Raw genomic sequence first — 24397 nt, forward strand, 5'->3', positions numbered from 1 at the left:
ATGAATGATGACAAGATAATCAGAACTTAAAAAATGATTATACAAAAATGAAAAGACAGTTTTTGTTTTATTTATTGGACTCATATTTAAGACACATCCATAAACACAGGGTTTAACTAATTAAACTATATATATTTAACAAAGTAAATTGGATAATAGTTTTTGTAGTAATATAACAAAATCATCAAAAGAGAATGATGGGATAGAAGGAAAAAGAAGAAGAAGAAGAAGAAAACAAACATTTCAAATTAGAAATATTCACAACCACCTTAAATATGGAACAAAATTCTTGGGTTGGCCCTCCACTTCAACACTGTCTCTCCACATATATTTTTTTCTTTTTAAAAAATAAATTGTTGTTCATAACAAAATTAAGGAAATAATAATTGAAGAAGAGAATAAGAAAAGAAAAAAACACATAATTAATTGGAACATTCATGGCTGGGACCAAAGGTGCTGGTGGGTTAAAGGGCATAGAGGTTTGAATTAGCTAATGTGTTGTCGTTTAATTCAAGTCAAGAAGGACGACACGTCGACACCCACCCTTTTATGAAATAATGTCCTTTTATTTCTTTATTTCTTCCTTTAAATCTATATATTTATATTAATTTATCAAACATTTTTTGTATGGCTTATGGTCAAGTTTTGAAAGCGATAATTCAAAGTAGGTTGAGTTTAATTGTTTGTATTTTAGCTCACAAACATCCCCTTCTTATAACCCTTAATTAATAAGCACTTTTCCATTCCATTCTTTTATACTGTAATTAATAATGAAAATGGTCAAATCTCAAATTTATAAGTCCGGTTCAAAATTATATCATTTCCAATTTATACACTGTATTTAATTTTTGTGGTATGTCTTGTTATAAATTAGTGCTTGTTATAGAAAGGTGTCAATAATTAAAATATCATTCCAAATTAGGAATTGCTTTAGCTCAATTGGACTTTTGGTCGAAAAATCTACATAACCTTGTCTTTAAAAGTTACGGTTTTGGTTTTTGAGTTGGTGTATAATTAGATTAATTTGCTTGAAGTTGACATCCACAATAAAATTTGTCGTTAGAATTCGTTACAAATATTTATATATATTCATATCAATCAATAATATAGTTTAACACATCATATTTTATGCGAACCTAAGCATTTTAAAATACGTGTGAAAAGTCTCAACGTAAACCATAAAAGTTTTAAAGCAAGTTGAAAATATAGTATAGACATTATTTTCTTTTAATAATTTGATTTGTATTTGAGTTTAAATTTTTTTTGTTTAACAATATCAATGTGAGTTGAATCTAGTCGAAAAAATGCGTAATTATTATATTTTAATTTTCTTTTAAAGAAAGTCATACATACAAGGGGAAAACATAGATAGATTAATACAATTAATTATTAATGATAAGATGGCGAAGAAGAAAGAGAGAAAAGGATGATAGTTTAAGATTAAAATTGAGGATGGGAAATCAAGTTGGTGATTAATAATGCATATGTTATGTATATTCCCTAAGATACATATAGTAGAAAGATTAAAGGGGAAAAAGAAAAGAGAAAAAAGAAAAGAAAAGATAGGACAAAAGTGTATAAATTAAATAAAAGGGGGATGGGGAAGATGTTTTATGGTTAGGAGGTCTCAATCAAAAAGGGGAAGAATGGTGACAATAATAATGTGGGCTTAGTGTACAACACAATGACAACCAAATGGAAAGGAACATAAAAGGGCCAACTCTTAAAACTAAAATAAAGAGAGAAACATTGTAAAGTCATATTCATGTCTACCCCTTCTTACCCTTACAAATGTGGACTCCCCATTTCCATTGTCTTTCCATCCCCTTTTAACATTTTTATTTTATATGTAACAATCTAAGTTTAGACAAACATATATGAATGAGTCGATATTATATCTGAACGAGATAAATTCCAATGATAAAAAATATGATTAAGAAAAAAATTAAAATATATATTAAAAAGGTCTACCTTCTTTTCTAGTGATTCAATCATAGAACTCTAAAAGTAAAACGTGCTTAGTTTGGAGCAATTATATATGCATGTGAGTGAGAGAACAAAACATATTAAAAAAACTCGTGTTGGTTTGTAATGACAACTTTTACTCTTAGAAGTATTCAGGGATGTCGTAGTTGGAACACAAGAAAATGTCAAGGGCATCAGGTGTCAAATTGGAATTTTGAATTTTAAGTCTAGGATATTATAGAAAAAATTAGTTAATGGTAATTGGTATGTATGTCTTTTTTATTTTATAGTATATTTAAATTTGGATACTCTACGTGTACTAAAAAGATTATGTTATTCTTTGTTTATGTTTCTTCCTTAACCTCATGGAAAAGAATATGTAATGTGTTTTGATCATTATTATCAAACCTAAGTGGAAGATTGTCATTTAATAACTTTTTTATATATTTAAACTTTGGATTTTTAAATGGCTCAACTTTCAATTATTTATATCTCTAACAAGTTTGTACTTTTTTTAAGTATATAATTCATATGAATGTGGAGATAATTTGAACATGTAACCTATTATGATCGTTGAATTATGGAAATTGATATGCTAACTATTTTGATATAAAATGTATCGGATAAAAAAGCAAAAGGAAAAGCATTTAGAATAAACATAAAAATGGAAAAGAAATAATAATTAAGAAGAAAAGTTAGATAGATTAGGAATAAATTTGTTCGTAATTTTGAAAAAAAAAAGTATGTAGAAGAAAACTTGTTACAAAATATTAAGAGGATAATAAATGCAAATAGGTCCCTCAGCTCCACAAAGTCCTTAAACAGTAACGGAGCGTTACAAAATGTGTGTGAAATTTTAATGTTAGACGTGACATTTTCTTATTTTTACACTTTCTCATCATCACATGTGTGTTATATATCCAAATTTTCTATTATTGTATATATATATATATCAATGAATAACATTAATATTTTTTTCAAACTATAAAAAAATAATAACCGTCATCTACTTCACTTCTACCTATTATTACGCTACTATGAACAAAAAGACTTAAGTATATGTTAATTAATAAATAACTAGTCGTGTATATAAATAATCTTCAAAGGACTAACACAAGTTTAGTTCAATGTGTTAATTTATATGATATTTTATTCTAAAGGTGGGATACTGTTTGATCGGTTGTTTTCACAATTGTTGTAGTTAAAAATAGTCATTTACTTACACTTGAATATGAGAGTAAATCAATTTTGTCCACTATAACTCAAAAATCACTTTCACATTAAAGATTTTGCTTGTTTACTATTTTGACTCATTAGTTATTGACTGACATCCTACTTCACCGAGTTTGAATGGTTTGTTTCCTAAGTTTGAGATATTTTTGTGATTCATCAAGCTAACTTTTCTTCTTTTCCTTGATTGAACCCAATTTTACACCTCACTATGTCATATTTTATTACTTTTTAGAGTTTATTTTTTGTATAGGTTAAACAAATTTCCATTTTCTTAGCACTAACCATTCTCAAATATAAATATCTTCATATTATGTTAAAAAGTTTATAAAAACCTAACGCTAAACACCAACATAAATATTGTTTAAAGTTTAGAGATTAAATAGGCTTTTCAAAAATGAATACCAAAATAGAATTTTTTAGGAAGTAAAAAATATTAAAAGTTAAATGATAGAAAGAAAGGAAGGATTAACAAGGAGGGTAAAATAGTAAAAGCAGAGGGAATATGTAAAAATTAACCCTTGAAAGAAAGAATGTAAATTTGGTAAGAAGGAGTGGATGCTTAGGTGTGACCACCACTTTCCTCACGCGCTGAAGTAAGAGCGTCCATATCCCTTGACGTTTATATATTTATATATAAATAAAAATAAAAGAGTAAAAAACTTTGAAATGGAATCTCAAATTTGAATTAAAGAAGTAATAAAAATAAATAAAGAAAAAAGAAAGAGAGAGAGAGAGATTGTTCAGGTTCTAAGGCCAAGCCGACGCGCGTCAACTCAACAAACTTGGGTTTGTTGTACACCCCAACTTAAATTAAATACAACACGTAGTTTATTTCATTATTGTTCCTTCCTATAAATTTTGGAAAGGAATCAAATTCTAATACTTTTTTCATAATCACAATTCCTTCCTCTTAGGTTTTCCACTATCAATGTTCTTAATTACCCTTTATAATTTAAATTCTTTTATTTCCATTCAATCATTTCAAAAGCTTAATTTCGCATTAATAAATACATGTTGTTTTTTTAGTATAGTTGGAGTGAAGGATGAGATTCATACTACATCCAACCGAAAATAACCTATATTTTATATATGTGTTGAATATAATTAAACTTTTTTCTTTGTCGGTATATTTTAATTGTTATTATTACGATTAGGGACTTTCATACATTGTAATGAAATTGATGGTTTTTATTTTAAATATGTGTTAGTTAAATAGGGTTATAATTTGTATGGATGAATAAAAAGTAGAAAGAAAGAGCCATCCTCAAATCAAGCAGGTTTGTGATTTGAGTCTATGAACAGTGGAAAGTGTGGGAGAGAGAAGATAAAGAAAATACGTTCTGTAACGTTGTTTTAGTTTTCACTATTATTATAATTAGTAATAAAACTATTTTAAATAATGATAAGTTTTTTTTAAAATATTTACAAATATATCAAAATATGTATGTCATTGTAGACATAGATAAATAATTTATAAACAATTTAGTTCATTTTTCTATATTTGAAAATATGTATAACAATTATGCTAATATTTTTATAAAAATAATGTTAACGTTGATGATCAATCGATATATAACTTAATAAATTCTATTGACAGAGAGACCCGAAAATTATATTGATTGAACATCTTTCCAATGCTAAAAACTTGATCGGTCTAATTTTAAAATTGTATGATCTAGTTGGACACAAATCTCAAACTTTTATACACAAGGTTTAATTTAAGTTTTATTCTTTTCATTCTCGAAATAGAAATGGTAAAAGTTAAAGTTGACTAATTGGTAGTAAAAACAAAAACCCTAAATTTTATGCATAGGCTTGGTGACTCAATCCCATTATTATTGGATCTTTATGCTTATATTTCACATAAAAGTATCAATCTTTGATACCCACTTTTACCCACTCTATGGGTAAAAAAAGCTTTGGTTGTGTAACTTTATGCAAAACTTGACCACATAAAAACACCAGCTTAGGTTTTGAAAAGTCACATAGAGTGTCTATATCAAATATTTTTTTTTCAAGAAACAACAACTTAGCACAAGAGATTACATACAAAACAAAAAGTTATAACGTATTAGTTAGCTAGTCATTTTATTATATTCAATCAAGTATGAAATTTCGTCTTGAAAATATTTTAGTACTAAAATAGTATGAGTACTATTCTCATTAACTGGTTGTAACGTTCTAATCTTGAAAGAATGATGTAGGAGTCCAACAATATCATTTAGATTATTCTTGATGGAACAAAAAGAAAATCATATAATATAGACACAGAGCAAGTTAAGGAATTCAAATAGGACGTTGTATTATTTTTACAAAAAAAATGTATTATAGTAACGAGAGTGTAAAATTTTGAGACGAATAGGAATAGGAAGTGTGTACATAGACTAGTGAAAAAGTTGTGAATATTATAAGTAAATCTAGAACTTTGTATGTAAAAATTATTTGTACTTCAAAAGTTATAATATTTCACTCAATCTTTCTTACGTTTCAGTGTCATGCAATTGGAATAGAAAACTTAGACTGTTAGTAAAAAAGTAGGTCATTTGAATACATTGTAATTTTCTTTTAATTTTCTTTCAAACTTTAATCTAAGGCAAGTGTCCTTGTCACACCCCGTTTTCATTCAATAATTTTATTCTCGTTTCAATTTCCTAAATCCAAAAAGCTCCTAAATATTTGAATTGGCATAAGTTGGTAGTATGCACATATTCATGAATATCCTATCGTGATATATAGAAACATTATTATTTTAAAATTTGTTTGATTTTGTCATTTAAAATTTTCTCCTTTAACTTAAAACTCTTTTCCTTAAGCTCCTCATGTGAATGCCCATTTCAAAAGACCATTCTCTTTCCTACTTTTGTACTACATCCTGACCTTACCTAAAAGTTAAAAAGTTAAAACTCACCCATCTTTCTCATTCCAACAAACAAATTTTTTTTTTTTTTTTTGTAAACATGAAATATTTTTTATTTTTGTATAGTGAAAAAATGAAGAACATTTGAGATAGATTCATGTAATCATGGTTCTTTTCGGATTACTCCTCTCATCCCTTTGCTCACGTGATTGCATTTAGCTACAACTTTATCTTCATATCTCAATTGAGAAATTTAAATATCATTAGCTTTTTAGAAAACTTAAAACTTCATAACTTTTTGATGCTCTTGTAAATGAGTTTATATATATATATATAAATAAGTAGGTAATAAGTAGTGAAAATCAGGAGAAGTAATTAATTGGCTTCCATTTTTTTACCATATGGTTTCCCTAAATGAAGCTCTGAAAAGAGAAAACACACCCATCTCTCTCCTTCTTCACATTTTCTTTTAATCTTTTTTCTTTTAAAACCCTTTTGTTTTCTTTCTTTTGAAACAAATCAAAAGTTAAACGACAGAAAGAAAATGTAGAGAGAGAAGAGAGAATTGTAAATTAATAGAATAATAAAAAAGGAAAGAGAAAAAGAAAAAGGATAGGATGGGTTTTAAAGATCTTTGTTTTGGTGGCTCTTCAAGATACACTTCTCTCACTCTCTCTCTCTCTCTTCGGATCCAAAGAAAAAGGTAAGAATTCCCTTTTAATTTTATCTTCTCCTTCTCCTTTCTGTCTTAACATCATCTTAATCCCTTTTTTCTTTTTTTCTTTTTCTCTTTTTTTTTTTCTTTTTTTTCTCTTTTTTACTTCTGCTCTCTGCTTTTGGACTCTTCCATGATTTTGATGATCCAAACCAAAAACCTCTCTTCTCTCTCTTCGCTTCTCTTCTGTGAGTGTCCACGCCTCTTTTTATCTGCTTCTATGTCGGCCATCGACTCACTCATTCAATCTTTGAACAACAACAACAAACACCAAGAACCAAACTACGATTACCTTCTCTTTTTCTCTCTGTTTTCCAATTCTCTCTTCTTCCCTTCTTCTCCTCTCTAGGATTCTCTTTTCCCTTCCTTCCATCAATTCCCACTTGGCTTTCTTCCCTTCTCTTGATCGACCTCACTCTACCCTCCATCTCGATTTTTGTTTCTAACTCTGTTACAGTTGCAACCCCCTTTCTTCTTCCTTTTTAATCTATTTTTATCCAATTTTTGTTCATGGGTTTTGCGTCTGGTGGTATATGAAGTGGTCAAAGCACGGTGAAGAAGCTCCTAGAGAACCCCTTTGAATTTGGTGAATGGTAGGTTTCTGGAGCTGTGGAATTTTGTTGCCATTTATAAGGGGCGAATTCCCGAGAACGGAAGGGTTGTTGGGAAATTTTTGATATGGGTATGGAGATTTTGGAGACGTATTCGTCTCTTCTACCTTCTGCAATGTTCTGTTTCTGAGAATTTTGGAATTCAATTTCTGGATTTTGCTGTTGTTAGATGGTCGACGGGAAGGAGTTATTTATGTTCTACAAGGTAAGAATCTTTTAGGGTTGGGTTGGGTTGTGAATACACTTGATATTCAGTTTTTTTTTTTTTTTTTTTGAAATGTTAGTTTTTCGTGGTTGGCAGAGGAATTAATTGGCTTTGATTGAGATGATTACGTTTATGGATTCGAAAGAGAAACTGAAAGAGGTGGAGAAATGTTTAGATCCTCAGTTATGGCATGCCTGTGCTGGAGGAATGGTTCAAATGCCGCCGGTGAACGCCAGAGTTTTCTATTTTCCACAAGGTCATGCTGAGCATTCTTGTGCGCCAGTTGATTTCAGGAACTGTCCTAAGGTTCCTTCATATACCCTTTGCAGAGTTTCTGCCATCAAGTTCCTTGCAGATCCTGACACTGATGAGGTATTTGCCAAACTTAGGTTGATTCCCATAAATGGAAGCGAACTAGATTTTGAAGATGATGGAATTGGAAGGCTTAATGGGTCCGAACAGGATAAACCAACCTCATTTGCAAAGACACTGACTCAGTCTGATGCTAACAATGGTGGGGGTTTCTCTGTTCCAAGGTATTGTGCAGAAACTATCTTCCCTCGGTTGGATTATTCTGCTGATCCACCCGTTCAAACCATTCTTGCTAAGGATGTTCATGGGGAGACATGGAAATTCAGGCACATTTATAGAGGGACGCCTCGCCGGCATCTTTTGACTACTGGCTGGAGTACTTTTGTTAACCATAAGAAGCTCGTTGCAGGTGATTCCATTGTTTTCCTAAGGGCAGAAAACGGAGATCTCTGCGTTGGGATTAGACGGGCCAAGAGAGGAATTGGGGATGGACCGGAGTCATCCTGTGGCTGGAATCCAGCAGGTGGTAACTGTGCTGTTTCGTATGGGGCATTCTCTGCGTTTTTGAGGGAAGATGACAACAGATTGACGAGGTCTGCTAATGGCATGAATGGAAATGGAAGTCTTATGGGAAAGGGGAAAGTGAAGCCTGAATCAGTTACTGAAGCTGCTAAACTTGCTTCAAATGGACAACCCTTTGAAATAATATTCTATCCAAGAGCTAGTACTCCTGAATTCTGTGTCAAGGCAGCACTGGTGAAAGCAGCATTACAGATCCGGTGGTGCTCAGGTATGAGGTTCAAGATGGCCTTTGAAACCGAGGACTCTTCACGAATTAGTTGGTTCATGGGTACCATCAATTCCGTTCAGGTTTCGGACCCACTGCGCTGGCCTGAATCACCATGGAGGCTTCTTCAGGTAATCACTGTTTTTTTCTCCCTGCCTGAATTCATTGCCAATAATCAATGTATTCTGAACATGGTGATTCAGGACCGAATATATCACGTCTGCAGAAACATAGAAGTTTGTAAGTTCAGTGATTGTCGGGATGATTTGTAGTAGTTGACCTTACCACAACATTTCATTCAGTTTGTGCACTATTGATGGTTCTATGGATTCATGGAAGGTCGTTCGTTGCCTTATCACTTGCTAATAACATATTTTGTGCAGGTTACTTGGGATGAACCAGATTTACTTCAGAATGTGAAACGCGTTAGCCCATGGTTGGTTGAATTGGTATCAAGCATGTCTCCAATTCACCTTGCCCCTTTCTCACCACCAAGGAAAAAGTTCAGATATCCACAACACCCTGATTTCCCCCTTGATAATCAACCTCCTGTGCCATCGTTTTCTAGTTATCTCCATGGGACTGGCAGCCCCTTCGGTTGTCCTCCCGACAACAACCCTGCTGGCATGCAGGGAGCCAGGCATGCTCATTTTGGTCTATCCTTGTCAGATTTTCATGTCAGTAAACTGCAGTCAGGTCTGTTTTCGATTGGTTATCGATCACTGGATCCAGCTGCTGGATCAACTAGACTTTCTGGTAATGTAATGACTGAAAAACCAAGTATGAGTGAAAACGTATCTTGCTTGCTAACCATGGCACATTCTACTCAAGCTTCAAAGAAATTTGATGGCGTGAAGACTCCTCAGCTAATACTTTTTGGCCGACCCATACTTACAGAATTGCAGATGTCTCAAAGCTTCTCTGGCGATACCGTTTCTCCAGTAGGTACTGGAAATAGTTCGTCAGATGGAAATGGAGACAAAATGACAAACCTCTCCGATGGCTCTGGATCTGCTTTACATCAACAAGGTCTACCAGAAGGCTCTGCTGGCGAAAATTTCCAGTGGTACAAGGACAATTGCCAAGAAATCGACCCAAACTTGGATATCGGCCACTGTAAAGTCTTTATGGAATCAGAAGATGTAGGACGCACTCTCGATCTTTCTTCACTTGGGTCTTATGAAGAATTGTACAGAAAACTTGGAAATATGTTTGGTATAGATAATTCAGAGACATTGAACCATGTCTTGTACCGTGATGTTTCCGGTGCTGTCAAACATGTCGGTGACGAACAATTCAGGTATATTTCTTCTTCCTTTGGCAACGTTGAGACATCGTCTTACATTCTGTCATTTCCAATACATATCACGTCTGATTAACGCTCCTCGTTTTCTGTTTCAGTGACTTCATCAAGACAGCAAGAAGATTGACAATTCTAACAGATTCAGGAAGTAACAATGTAGGAGCTTAGAAGGAAGAATAAGAGTTGATTTCAACTGTACAGCTGGTCAATATCAGGTCCTTCATTTCCTTGCTGACCGTTCTCTGTTTCAAATCTGGGAGCTGCTGCTAAGATTCAAGCTTTTTTTAACTATGAAAAAAGCTGATATTTTTCCTTTTCCTTATAATTAATTTTTTTTTTTTCCCAATCCAACTTCTGGAGGGAATGTTTGAATTTTGGAACTTGCTTACATCCCCATGTTCTGTGATGAACTTTGAGGGGGTTTCTTTTTGGGGGTTTTTTTTCTTCTTTCCATTTTAGGTGGTTAGTTCTTATTATATAAGTGGAAGTGATTTGAGAGAGTATTGGGAATGTGTTTGTAAGAGAAGCATTGTGAAATATAATGAGTTAAAGTGGAGTTGTTTCTAAAGGTTTGTGGTCAAAGTAAGTCATAAAAGAAAGGCATTTTGAAGAAGAAAAGACAAAAAGGGCTTACCTTGAAACTTGAGTTTCATTTGTAAAAGTTCAATGTTAATGATGTAGTGAGTTGTGAGTTTGTTGAATTAATGCCATTCCCCAAAAGATGGGGAATTCAAAAGTTTCATAAAAAAGAAAGTGGTTTTCATTCATTGTATGACCAAAATGAATGATGTAAATTTGTTTGGTTGGAAATCTACTCTACTATTAGTCTCCCCCTTCTTTTTTCTCTTTAATTAATTTAGTCTAACTTGGACTTTTCTTTCTTTTTCTTTTTCTTTTTTTTTTTAGTTGTATGAGTATGATTTTTGATCGTAAAGATAAGAGTTTGTCATAGTTGTTATATTATAAAAAAAGAAAAGTAGAGCACGAGAATTTTAATCTTTAGATTACGATTCTATACGAATTCATATAGTCTATGGGTGTATTTGGAATATATTTTTAAGTATTTAATTTTTTTAAAAAAATTATTTTGAAACAAAATTGATTCCTTGGCTTAAAATAGCTTCCAAGGTGTCCTCTACATCTTTTATTAAAAAAAAATTAAGTAAAAAAGAGTTTTCTTAAAAAAAATATTTTTGTTTCAAAATTTAAACATTGATTTTTTTATAAGTGTTTATAGATTTTTTATAAGTGTTTATGTACTTAATTTTTGTTTCTTCTCAAATTTGATCACTTTAAAAGATAATTTTAAAATTAGTCCTTCTATTCCAAGGTTTACAAACACCATGAAGTAAAATGTTTGAAAAGTTTTGTTTTTCACTCATTTAATTTTTATTTCATTATTAGAAATTATATATATATAAAAAGTATGTGTAGAAGGTTAGTTGAACTAAAATGAAGCAATGATTTATATATATAAAAATATATATTGGGGGAGGAATTAAAAAGGGGAAGAAAATAGAAAAAGAGAGAGTGTGGTGTGGGGATTTAATTAGAAGTAATAAATAAAAGGGAATAAAATATAAAATAATTTTGTATAGGGATTGAGGATGAAAAACACAATATAATATTGCTGAGTTGGCATAGAGTTAGAAGCTATGGTACACGTGAGAAGGTGGGACCACGTGGAGCTTACGTGGAGAGGTTTCCATAAAGATTCACGTGTGGACGACGTCATCTTTCTTAGTGCAAAATGGCTCGCTGCTTCAGTCCCGCCGTTTCGTTGAGCGCCCTCTTCGCCTTTGCCTTCGCCTTTGCCTTTCCTTCTACGTTTCCCCCTTTTTTTCTTTTTTCCTTTTAATTCTTTTAATAATTACCATCTTCAAATATTAATAAAGGAATTCCAAAAGAGTTAGACATATATTTTGGGCAAAGCACAAAAGGATTTGTTCCAACATATCCCAATTACAACTGAAGCAATGGGATTGGGAGATAACAATCAGATTCTAAACACCACAACCCAATGTTTAATTAAATCAAATATTTCAAATTCAAATACATTTAAAACTTTTCCCTTCCCAAAATACCCTCTTTTTTTTTTCTTTTCTTTTTTTTGTAAAAAAATGAAAAAATATAACTATTTTTCTTAGTTTTGAGTTTCCAATTGTTTTAGTTTTTGCCACAATATACGGCACCGTTTCTGGAAATAAGCATTAAAAGCAAACAAAAAGACCAACAAAATCATGTGTGTGTCTTTTTATTAGGGTTTCCCTTTGCTTTAGGGTTACGTTTCAAGAACTGTCACTTCTCACTTCTTCTTTAATTTCTCTTTAGGGTTTTTGTTTTGAAAGATCCCAAGTCCTGAAAACAAGGCATATCTCCATGCAAACATCATATTTTATTCTTCTTTTTGTTTTCAGTACAAACCCACTCATAATCCAAAACAAGATCATTACAATCTGCCATAACTTATAAGCTGATCACTCAAAATATATGAACATATCAAAAGCCAATTATTTTTATGGAAACCAACATAACACTCCATTCGCATCAACTTTTACTGTCAACTTCATTCTAATAAAATTATACTTATCAATATTTTAATTTTATATTGGAGATATTTTTTAGTATATATAACCGTGAAAATTCAAACCACACACTTTTCATGGCTAACACATCATATATATCAATTAAGTTATATTCGTTATGAATAACTAATATATAAAATCACATTATATTTTCAATAATTAATATTTAGTTATATATGACCATGTATTTACATATATGTTAAATAAAACAATAACTTAATAATACATAAATTATTTTTGTGTCAATAAATTTCAAACATGTTCTACATGGAAATTTGTAATGTAGAAAAAGTAGATAATTTTAATAAATTAAGGACACAATAAAAAAAATTAAGAATTACATCAAAGATTGTATTAGGGATATTTAAATTTGTATTATTTAATTTAGCATAAAGAAAAAGTAGAAACCCTAAATCACATATCACATGTCTTATTAAATAAAGCATAGATTGGTAATCACTCCACCTTATTATTACACCTTGAAAATCACATATTTAAATAAATGCATGGACTTCGAAAAACATTTTCTTTTTCATCTTAATTGTATATATTTTGTTGCAAAGTTTTGTTCTTCTTTAAGAAAGAAAAAAAAAATTATAATAGTATATTCTCTATAAATAATGGATAGTTGAATATATATGTCTACTAAACTCATCCCCGGTACCAATCTTTATGTGCGTATTAAAGTTCACATGATTTGTAGCCATGCACATGGCTTACAGATCTCTTCTCTCGATCTCTTCCTTCCTTGTACTGCTATATATATAAGTATTTCATAAATACATGTCTCAATTCTTTTCTAAATTTTCGAAACATATAAATATATATATATATATCTTCTTTTAACCAACTTTCTTAAATAATGATTATAAACGGCACAATATTTTCAATGAAAGCTTGTTTTCATGTAATTTTTTAAAATTAAATTTGCTATTTTTCAACTATATATGAATCTTTCAAGAACGTTCGGTCTCTATGAATATTTTGTTTTAATGTTTATTATTGTCAAGAGTTGTTAAAGTTAGTTGTAAACTAAAAAATATATTTAATTAAGTATGGTTTTCTTTTTTGGAAGGACATATATTTAAATTAAATCACTATGCTGTTTCTATAATATAAATGGGAAATTTTTGGAAGATTGAATCAGAGAACCGCTAGTTTTTTCATTTTCGTTAACTTTTTAAATAATTAAATCTTTTTGTTAATTATAAGCTTATAATATAATTTTATTTTAATGTATGAATAATACTTGGTATATTCTTTTAAGTAAAATAATAATAATGTCAAAGGGAAATTGATACAATTATATATATATATATATATATATATATATATATATTTAATTTGTCATTGATTTTATATGTTAATGTCAAGTACAAGGTTGGGCATATCCTAACGCTAGGGCCACCCTAATGTGACAAATGCCCTATCCCATTTGGGCCCATCTAATTTATTGTTTGTTAGTATATATTGACAGTTTGATGGCAAAAATGTCCCTTTCATTTTCTTAATTACAAGATGATGTTGAATTCTACATCACAATTGTTTTGATTAAGTGTAGATAAAATTTATCAATTCATCTAATATTAATTGCTACCTAGTAAATGAATTCCATAAGCTCTATTTTTAATAAGCAGATTTGTTTTAAATCAACACACTACTATAGTACAGTGTAGTGCTGATGTTATTTTTATAATAACAAGTTCAATTTCTGCATGATACCATTATATGAATAGTTATAGTAACAAACGAATAACAATAAGATTGTCTGAACGACTTTGACTAATAAGTCAATATGAAAACTCTATAATTTAATTAGCGGGATTGAGAAATTAGACAATCTATCTACTCAAATTCATATTTAAAAATTGAAAACTCTATCACATGTTTCAACACATATAATCATTTCTTAAATTCAATAATTACAAAGTTGAAAAATCGAATAAAACCAACTTTTAAAATGTAAATTTACTGCACTGTATGATTGACCATCGAGTCTTCAATTACTTTCCCGTCATTTTTAGTGTCAGTTCTTAATTATCTTTTTAATGTTAGATTTTCTACCGATTTTCAATATCAATATTTCGAAATTAAAATAAGTCAATCTAAAATCTAAATCAAATATTTTATTAAGTAGAGCAGAAAGTGACAAAGTAAGTAATTAATTATAAAGTGAAATTGAGATTGTTTGGTAAAATAAATTAACTATTTTTCCCCTCAAAATAATTAAAAGAAAAGTCTCGTTTATAGAGGCAACCAGCTTGAAAATGTAGCAAATTTATTTAATTTCATATATTTTCTTCTTAGGAAAAAAAAAACAACTAACAACCATATTTATGAGCTGTGTCTTGTATGGTTTTGATGAAATTGACAGAAAACAAAACTACACAAAATCATCTTTTAATTAAAAATAACGAAAAACTATTATTTATAAAAAAAAATGGCATTAAATATATAAATGAATAATTAATTGGGAAAGGAAACATTACCCGTGCGGTAGGCCCCACGTTTTTCTGCCAACTAAAATCCAAACGACAGTCACCACTCACGAGTCTGAACCGACATCCCAACACATAACTATGCCGACACTTAGCTCCTTCCCTCCCTCTGAAAGCGACATGTCGCTTTTACTTTTTCTCCTTTTTCTTTTCTTCCCTACCTTTCCCAATATTCAAATACCCTCATCACATTTCTTTCCAACTATATAGATTATTCTTAAATTATTACTTCTACACTACAATAACAATTATAATTTTTATCATTATAACCCCAGAAAAATTAACTTTACTACGCTTCAATGCAAATGTCTTTAGGGTTTGGTCACGCTTTATTGGAAACGAGCCCACGATGAAGTCATATGTGGGCCATTATATATGAAGCCCAATGGGCTTTTAAAATTTTGAAATGGGCCGGCTCATTTACGGCAGACGCGCGAATCTTCTTCCTTACACACCTCTAGCCTATCCATGGCTGCTTTCCCTTTCACGGAGCTTTACTCGCCTTCTTACCAGAAGTGCGCGACAATGGAGAAGATGACGGCTTCATGGACTTAGGATCTTCCCTTCGCTCATCGATTGCAAAGCGTCTTTGGCCTTTACAACTCATAAGCTAAACTTCACCATCTTCCTCCCTCTGTTGCCTTGGCTCGCCTGCGACCGATTAGGGTTCTGAATTGTGGAGTGAATGTAAAACTACTTTTTGTTTAATCCTACTGATTGAGCTCTTGGATCGCTGTACAACGCGATGAACGTGAGCCGGCCTTCGGTGCATCCGGTGGAGGCGCCACCACTTACGGAAGGAGCGGTACACAATGGGCCGAGAGTGAGGATGAAGGATGTACAGGGCATGCCTGGAACACTAGGTGGACTTGCTCTTCGTCTTCTTCAGTTCGTTTTTGCTACGGTTTCTCTCTGTGTTATGTCTACCACCAGTGATTTCCCTTCCGTCACGGCGTTTCGGTACGTAGTTCTTTAATTTTGGTTTTCTAGTATCCGACTTGGAGGAGCTTTTCGATGTTTTGATTGTTATAATCTCTAAACGTTACGTTACAGAGTCAATGAACTGAAATTAGGATGCTGATTAAATAAAGATATGTTTAGCGTGATTTGGACGTCTTTTGGAATATTTTATCGTAAAGAATGCGTGTTTTTTCGTATTTTGTTGCTAATTATTCTGCTAAAGTACAATTGTTTGGTAATTGTGTCTGTATTCTTAGAAATGAAATTTAGCCTCTGTTCATGGTGACAGGGATAGCTAATAGCAATAACTTGTAATCACACTATCGCTGAGGTCTTGTAATTTATATGTGTTGCGAGTCGTAATGGAGCCCCCGGGCATCGACGGAAATCCATATAGCCATGTCAAAACGTTATCGCGTTAACTTTCGAGTGTGTTCTAGAAGAAGAAAACCACGAAATGTGTCATTCAGTATGTTCGTTTAGGATTCGAGTGATTTTATTACGATTTGTGTTGTATTATTTTCCCAACCGAGTGGTTAAGAAGTGCATTCGTAATTCACTCGTAATTGCTATTTTGTTTAAGAAAATAGAGCATTTGTTGTTGCTCGATTATTCATCCCGTAATCAAGTTCATATTTCATATGGAATAAATTGTTTTCCATATGTTTCATATCAGTTCCGTTTTGTGAACAAGATTTGTATTGATTTATAGTTTACCTTTACCATATTTCATCACTCTGTTAATACCAACAGGAGTTTTTCCCATCCTTGGTTGGTTTTTTTAAGTTGGGAGGATATCTTATTTTCTTCTCTCGTACATACGTTTATGATTCCAAAAACTGAAATGTAGCCACTCTTTTGAAAGAAGTTTGTGCTGTTGGCTAATGTTACTCATGGTCAAAACTTATGATTTTAGGGTATTCTGTATGTTTTTTTTACGTGAGATATTCTGTATGTTTGATCCTTCAAATTTGTGTTCAATTGTTCATATGGAATTATTTTGCCTATGATTTCTCTCAGATATCTTGTTGCTGCTGTTGGCTTGCAATGCTTGTGGAGTTTTTCATTAGCAGTAGTTGATGCATATGCCTTGTTAGTCAGACGAAGCTTGCGGAACTGCTCAATAGTTGGTTTGTTCACCCTTGGTGATGCTGTAAGAATATTTTGCTTGCTACACTTTGGAATTCACATAATACATCTGTATGCATCTTAGATTTGTAGCCTGATATATCATGTGCAATGCAGAATCTTGTTAAAGTCTGCACAATGCTCATAGAATAGGTCAAAAAAATCTTTGATTGAAATTTAATATTTAACTATTTTTTGGGTACTAAGATTATACTTGGTTTGCAAGAATCGTGGTGAGAAATGAGAACCGAAGGGAGACTTCTTGTCTAATAATTGGGTGTGCCCATCTGTGATTTGCAATAGAATAAGGGTCGCTGGGTCTTTCATTATGAAGGAACGAACCTAATACTCTAAATTATATCAATGCTTTATTTTTATTATTAATATTAATTTATATGTTATTCTTATCATGATAATGTAATATGATATTTATTCTTATCGATTCAATTATGATAATTTCAATCTATGTTCTTATAATTAAATAAATTTGTTGAACCAATAAAACTTTATTGAAATTAATTTCTTGAGTTCAATTAGTATTTATAATTGTTGATATAAATAAGGAGTCGTGTTGTCCTGCAGGTTACGTCCACCCTTACATTTTCTGCTGCGTGTTCCTCAGCAGGGATTACCGTTCTTATAGGCAATGACCTTAACAAGTGTGGCGTGAACCACTGTGCACAGTTTGAGTCCGCCACTGCAATGGCTTTCATTAGCTGGTTTGCTGTTTCTCCTTCGTTTCTCTTGAACTTTTGGTCATTAGCTTCTCGGTGAGATTCCACTGCCAGAAAATTAGCCTCTTTTTAGTTTTTGTCTCACCAACTACCCTTTGCTTCTAAATTAGTACAAAATTGGAAATTTGATGTACACATGTAGGTTTTTTGCTGGGTTTGATTGAGAATTGAGAGATAATAATATAAGTGAATAAAATCACCTTCGTTTTGATTAGAAATATGTATATGCACTTATTATTTACTCCTAGTGGTGTTATTGTTGGATGTTTGAACCTATATTATTTACTTTCTAACATTTGAGGTTCTGGTGTTATGCCATGTGAAAATTAGAGATAGAACTTCTCAAGTTTGGAGTATTAGGAGGCAAGTCTCTTCCCCTGGCTGATGATGTCAAAGTAGAAAACCAATCCAAACAAACCAAAAGTCTAGGCTTGAATTCTCATTATCATCATGATTCAACTCATCCTTTTTTTGGATTTCACGCCACTGAAATCTCTGTCCAAATAGTTGAGGGGAAAGCCTACAATGATTCAACATATCCTTTTTTTTTTTTTTTATTTCACTCCACTGACATTTCTTTCCAAATATTTGAGGGGAAAGCCTGCAATGATCAAACAAGAGCAAGAGTAGAGAGTGCTTCTAGATTTAATCTTGTAGAGTAACGCTCACTTCACGAATCGTGAGGATATGAAATAATGGTTAAGAAAGATTTAAAAGAATTGATAGTTACTATCTATATCAACAAGATGTACATTCTTTGTTGGTAGCTCATTTATAGCAACACAAAATTCAAGTGTTCTTAATCCTGTAGGGGTGGCCTCCTTAAAATTTCTCAGGAAAACAAAGAACTATACATGCTAATAGGACTTGTATTGGGTCGTAGGACTAGTCGTCACTCGTATAAACAGTACACATCAACTAGCAAGGATGACATTACCAGGTATGCAAGTGAATAGTGTGTCATTGGGTGTAGAATCTGAAGTCCAATCCTGTGCTTGGGGATTTACATGTAGATAGACCAAGATGATTGGCTGAAGTCTTTTCTAATTGATCATTTCATCTTTCTAGTAAAGATCGATCCCTTTTAACAAAGTATATTCTAATATGACTGATTTACTTGTTCCTCTTTTCTGCCACCTCGGCATTGGCCAAACATCAATAGGAATAATTCTTCGAGCCAAGCCATATAGATGTCATTGGTGCTTTCCTTGTTCATGCACTTGCTTCAAGTACATTAAAGGCAAAGCATATTTCATAGAACAATCTTCGTTCCTACAATAAAATTCTCTCCTTATGAATCCAGACAGATACATCATACACAGCCATAAAGCCATAACTAATTCATCTTAAAAGACTAAATACATGAATATACTTCATTGCATACTCGTTCATTTCATGTATAACATAATTTGTTTAGATTTAAAACATGTTTAATTAGTTTTCAACATCCTTGTGAAAATATACACACTTTGATTTTCTAACTTCCACTCTCTAATAAAGAAAAATCTTGTAATCACTGTGCTATTTACAATCACAAAACATTGGATTCTTGACTACAACAATTGCTGACTTATTAATCACATGGATCACACACGTGCATCCTCTTTGTAAAATTTTAACTGCCTTCTAAGTTATTTTTTTAATTAAACACACGATGATGCAACAAACATATTTTGTCTTACTATTACACATTGGCATGATGGGTTGCATAAAACTTTCGGTAAAAGCACTTTTATAATTAACAAATATCCACTTGCATTTTTTTTTATATTTATTATTAAGATCTCTAGTCCAATTAGTAACGTTGATTTGATATTCACGTGATTTCTTTCTTCAAATTTTTTGGAAAGAAAGATTCACACAAGTTAAAATGTGAATTACTCCTTCGAATGTATAGAGGTAGGATAGTTTCCAAACGCCATTATCAAAGAAAATGTTGTTGGCTCAAAGACCAAGCTTAAGATTTTATTCCGAATGTATAAATGGAACTTTTTTAAATGAAGGTGAAATCAACTTTATTGACGAATATATGTTTCAAATAAAGAAGTATATATTAACTTTTTGGTTATATCAAAAGTTTACACGCCAATTTCATGTAACGTCGTTAACTAATATACTCTTTCTTATAAGATGGAAATTTTAAATTATTTTAAATTCCTATTATTGCATTTATCAGAGTTATAAGAAAATTCATAATATTTAACCATTTTGTTCAATAATCAAGTTTACAAGTATAAAATTCAAAAGATTGATTAAAATGGGGAAAAAACTAAAGTTGACGAAAAAGTCAGTTATAAAAGCAAATTTGATTATATATAAAAGCAATGATTAAAATGAACAGAGACTAAGAAAAAAAGTGAAGAAGCCAATGGAAATAAAATTAGAGCGTCAGTTACATGCAAGTTCTACGTCGTTTTTCTTATTTATTGCACTACTAAAAGCTTTGATTATATATGGCAATTAGTTTATGTGAAATAAATGTTTCTAACACTTTTCCCTTCTCTCTCTATCTTTCAAATAAATTTCCGTTTTTTTCCGACTTCATCACGACCTCGAAAATAAGGGATTTGAATACCTTGATCTCTTTCGATAGACATTCATATGGATTAATTAATTGAGTTATAATTAAACTTTTTTGATAAAAGTTATTTAAAATAAAATTTGAAAGTGCTTCAAACCTATATTGAATGAATAATTTTTAAAATTAAACGCTTGAAAAAGTTAAGTAAAGAAATTTATAGCGCAACATAATCCAAAATTTAACCAAATTCATTTTGTTTCCGCTACTTTCAATTCAATCTTATTTTCCATCATTTTTATGCTTCACGATTCCACTCTTGTTTTGCTTGATTTCTCACACTATGTTGATTACATTTCCACCTCAAAGGCTCGTAACCGCTAAATTTTATAACCTAACCGGATGAGCTATGTAAGTTTGTTTATAGAGACTAATAAATTAGGGTTTTAGGAGAAACATAAATAAAAAATCATGACCTTGAATTACGCAATAAAAGAGAATTTTGGATAATAAAGGGGAAAAAAAGGTGATCATATTGTTCATATTTTCTCATGTTTGTGCTAAATGGACGGTGAGTAACGGCACAATATATAACTTGAAATCTCTTTATATGTCTCGAAATTAACGTCATGCAATTCCCTTCCCCATCATATCTTATATTATTTATACCCACAAATGTTACCTTAATTAATTTTGTCGAAGCTTTTTTCAAATACTCAAACAATAGAGAGATCAAGAAGTTAATTCTGATAATATGTCAAGAAGTGTTGATGATGAAAGAAGACTCTATGAATGTGCAAGAAAATACCAAATTATTGTCAAACAGGTAAACAAACAAACAAACAAACCATTCCCCTTGATTTTGCATTAATTGATCCATCTAATTTAACTGTACTGCTCTAACATTTCTTCATTTACTTAATATTGATCTTTACAGTTATTTTATCATGTTTAAAGTTGATAGTACATGTTTGATGTTAGTGAAACTATATACTCATTTTGATAGGCTTTTGATCATTTATATATATATGTTTTTTTTCAAACAAACTGTTCAGTTTGATCAATTGATTGAGATGATGGATAACAAGAAGAAGGCAACAAGATTGTCAAAACGACGACGAACGTCCTCAGTAAGAGCTCTCTCTCACTCTCACATTAACTTTCTAACTTCTAATCAACATTTGGTGGATGACAAAGAAATAAGAAAGTCATTTGAAATATTAAAAAAGAAAAAAAATATTATATATAAGTTTAATTTCCTAAGATGTCAAAGATTCCCTCCATGAGATATTGTTGTTGTTGTTGTCATATGTAGAGCCCAAGAACAAGCAATAATTCATCCACCACTACCACTCAACCAACCTCAAGTAATTTTCAACAAAATTACAATGATAATGGAGCATTTGTGCAGACCATCACGAGATTCCTCCATGAACTGAGAACCGACCCGACCGAATCCGTCGATAGCTAGCTGCTCCATTCGTTTTCAAAACTAAGACGACTTTTAATGTAAAATGGAGGCCATCGTTTTAATTATATACCAAATGTAATTTTGATTTTCGTGTGTTTGCTAGACTAATTTTACAAATAGATTTGAATCGAGTTAGAACAATATAACAAGATCTAGATAATTACTGTAATCCTCCCTTTTAAATCATACATTTATATATATATAGATAGATATTTTGAAAGGTCATATCAAATTAAAGAGAATTGAAATTTATGAGGTTCAATAAAGTAAAGCTAATTATGGATCAATTTGGGAATTAAATGAACATATATATAGATATATATAGAAGGGAGTTAAATGGATGTAAGAGTTGATTTTCCTCCTAATCTGTTATACAGTGTTTATACGTAACAACACAATAAAATGAATTCTCTTTAATTAAGGGAATTGCGCATTAAATTTGTCAAGAGTTATTTCAAAATAATATTATAAAATGAATTTATTTTGGTCACAACACAAAATACCAATTTTAAAAAGAAAAAAAAATCAAACAACAGAATCTCTATTAAAAAATAGTGTTAAAAATAATAATAATAATAGAATAAAAGGATGGGCTAATAACCCAAATTTGAAAAGAAGAGAGAGAGAAAAAAAAAGACATTTTTAAAAATAGTAAAGTATTAAAATTATTTACAAAGTATTCCAAAATAAAAACTGCCAATTAAAGTGTTACATTTGATTTGTATATTAAACATATATACTTATAATTTTCCAAACAAATAATAAATCTTACATAGTAACTAATTTGATTTGTTTCCAAGTTCTAATCATCATTAGAAGATTAATTTACAATTTATCCAAGAAAAAAGTATTTTAAAATTAACAAAAAGAAACTTCCCAACTTTTGAAAGGATAATTAATGACTTCCTTCACACTAACCTAATTAACCCTAATTTTAAATTAAAAAGCCATTAAATTTGTCTAAAGTTGCACATGCATGTTCGTTGATACTGTGTACAAATATTAAATAGTCAAATCCTAGCTTATTGAATCATAGGACCCATCCAAAATGGGTATAATTAAAAATACAATCTTAATTGAAATAAAATAACAATAATAATAATAAATCAGTGTGTGTTTTGTGAAGAGTAATTATTTGAATTAATTATATAACAAAGTACATATATCAATAACAATAATAATAAAGAAATGTTTAATAATCATAATATTAATCATTTATAATGATGCTCTCCAACATGTGTCCTCTGAGTCAGAAACACATATTTTTGTAGTTTATATGAACATATAAAGATACAATGAACCAACAATTAATCTCATCTTATAACAAAAATATAATGAACCCAACTCTGCTACAAAACCCCATAAATCTGAATCCTTTTCAAAAAAATTAAACAAATTACTAGATTCTTGGAGCCATGGTGATCCAAGAAAAAAAATAAAAAGCTAAGTGTTATTGGTAATTAGGTATATTACTTATGATCCTAATATTACTATACTACACATATTAATAGTTATTAAATACTAATTATAGTCCTTAATGTAAATTAATTAGAAACAAATTAAATAGTTGAGCTAGGTGGGCACATGATATATGGGTTTAGAGAATTGTTATTATAATATAAAGTTGATGAGATGATTATTATTATTGGGTATTGAAAATTGGATGGGGGTCAAATGTATAAATATGAATTAATTAGATAGATGTAATGTAAATGAATAAAGAAATATTTGAATGGCTAAAGTTCAATGAACGTGTTGGAGTTTGTTAAATGTTTTTGGTTTGCTTCATTTTAGGGTTGCAAAGCTTACTTGTTTAATCAAAATTAAATAATGCCTCCTTATTCGAATGTTGCATCTCCACCATACCCTTTGGGTCTATTATTATTATTATTGTTGTTGTTGTTCTTTTCCTTTTTAAAAAACACACATAAAAAACAAGTTATTAAATGTACTTTATAAATTTTGACATTAGTCGCATTTCTTTTAAATATTTCATCTCTCCATTAATATAATAAATTCTTAAAAGAAAAAAAAAAAACCATTAAGGACAAAAAATACACTACACACATTTTTGTGCAAATATTTGTTAAACTTTACCATTCATCTTAACAATTCCTAAAAAGAAATTAGGGTGTTTGTTTTTTTTAATTAAAAAATTATTGAAAATGGTGACTAATAATAAATAAATAAATAAATAACTTTATTTTTGTTATATTTAAAAATATCTCTTTTTTTTTTAGGAATTTTAAGATAGTTTTGGTAAGCAGATAGTAATTTGTGAATTGATATATTAATTACCTACTTTAGAATATAACATCCTTCGTAACATAATTATAAAATTATCTCTTCAATACATGATTCCTAATTTTCCCCTTCAAATGTGTCTAATTTTGATTCATTTACTATATTTCATGATTTTGTTAAAAAAAAATTATTAGCATTTCTATTGAAAATATATAGATTAAGAGATTAAATTTTAGATATATGGAAAACAAACTAAAAATAGGCAAATGAA

General features: G+C 30.6%; 2 protein-coding genes across 4 annotated transcripts; both read left to right on the forward strand.

Annotated features, from left to right (window-relative positions):
• Positions 1-6841: 6841 nt before the first annotated feature.
• LOC101217039 (auxin response factor 18) lies at positions 6842-10802 on the forward strand. Of its 3 annotated transcripts, none has more exons than XM_031886495.1 (4): positions 6842-7586; positions 7666-8816; positions 9069-9985; positions 10087-10802. In XM_031886495.1, exons 2-4 carry the CDS (start codon positions 7707-7709, stop codon positions 10154-10156), a joined length of 2097 nt encoding a protein of 698 aa, XP_031742355.1. In that variant the 5' UTR covers positions 6842-7586; positions 7666-7706; the 3' UTR covers positions 10157-10802. The 3 variants fall into 3 exon arrangements, with proteins under 3 accessions (XP_031742355.1, XP_004143252.1, NP_001295772.1); XM_004143204.3 differs by having other exon boundaries at positions 6843-7586; positions 7683-8816; NM_001308843.1 differs by lacking the exon at positions 6842-7586 and having other exon boundaries at positions 7719-8816; positions 10087-10156.
• A 4726-nt stretch (positions 10803-15528) lies between these two features.
• On the forward strand, positions 15529-18140 carry LOC101217284 (CASP-like protein 5A2). Its single transcript, XM_004143205.3, has 3 exons — positions 15529-16031; positions 17052-17184; positions 17742-18140. Exons 1-3 carry the CDS (start codon positions 15817-15819, stop codon positions 17931-17933), a joined length of 540 nt encoding a protein of 179 aa, XP_004143253.1. The 5' UTR covers positions 15529-15816; the 3' UTR covers positions 17934-18140.
• The last annotated feature ends 6257 nt before the right edge of the window (positions 18141-24397 follow it).

Source organism: Cucumis sativus, chromosome 6, assembly GCF_000004075.3.
Source record: "Cucumis sativus cultivar 9930 chromosome 6, Cucumber_9930_V3, whole genome shotgun sequence".
In the NCBI taxonomy this organism is placed as follows: Eukaryota; Viridiplantae; Streptophyta; class Magnoliopsida; order Cucurbitales; family Cucurbitaceae; genus Cucumis; species Cucumis sativus.

Bases quoted from the DNA above. Each gene is read 5' to 3' on its own strand.
- LOC101217039 (XM_031886495.1), top strand. From the start codon at position 7,707: ATGATTACGTTTATGGATTCGAAAGAGAAACTGAAAGAGGTGGAGAAA. The intron at 8,817-9,068 runs GTAATCACTGTT...TATTTTGTGCAG, and splicing joins CACCATGGAGGCTTCTTCAG to GTTACTTGGGATGAACCAGA. The intron at 9,986-10,086 runs GTATATTTCTTC...TTTCTGTTTCAG, and splicing joins GTCGGTGACGAACAATTCAG to TGACTTCATCAAGACAGCAA.
- LOC101217284 (XM_004143205.3), top strand. From the start codon at position 15,817: ATGAACGTGAGCCGGCCTTCGGTGCATCCGGTGGAGGCGCCACCACTT. The intron at 16,032-17,051 runs GTACGTAGTTCT...GATTTCTCTCAG, and splicing joins CCTTCCGTCACGGCGTTTCG to ATATCTTGTTGCTGCTGTTG. The intron at 17,185-17,741 runs GTAAGAATATTT...GTTGTCCTGCAG, and splicing joins TGTTCACCCTTGGTGATGCT to GTTACGTCCACCCTTACATT.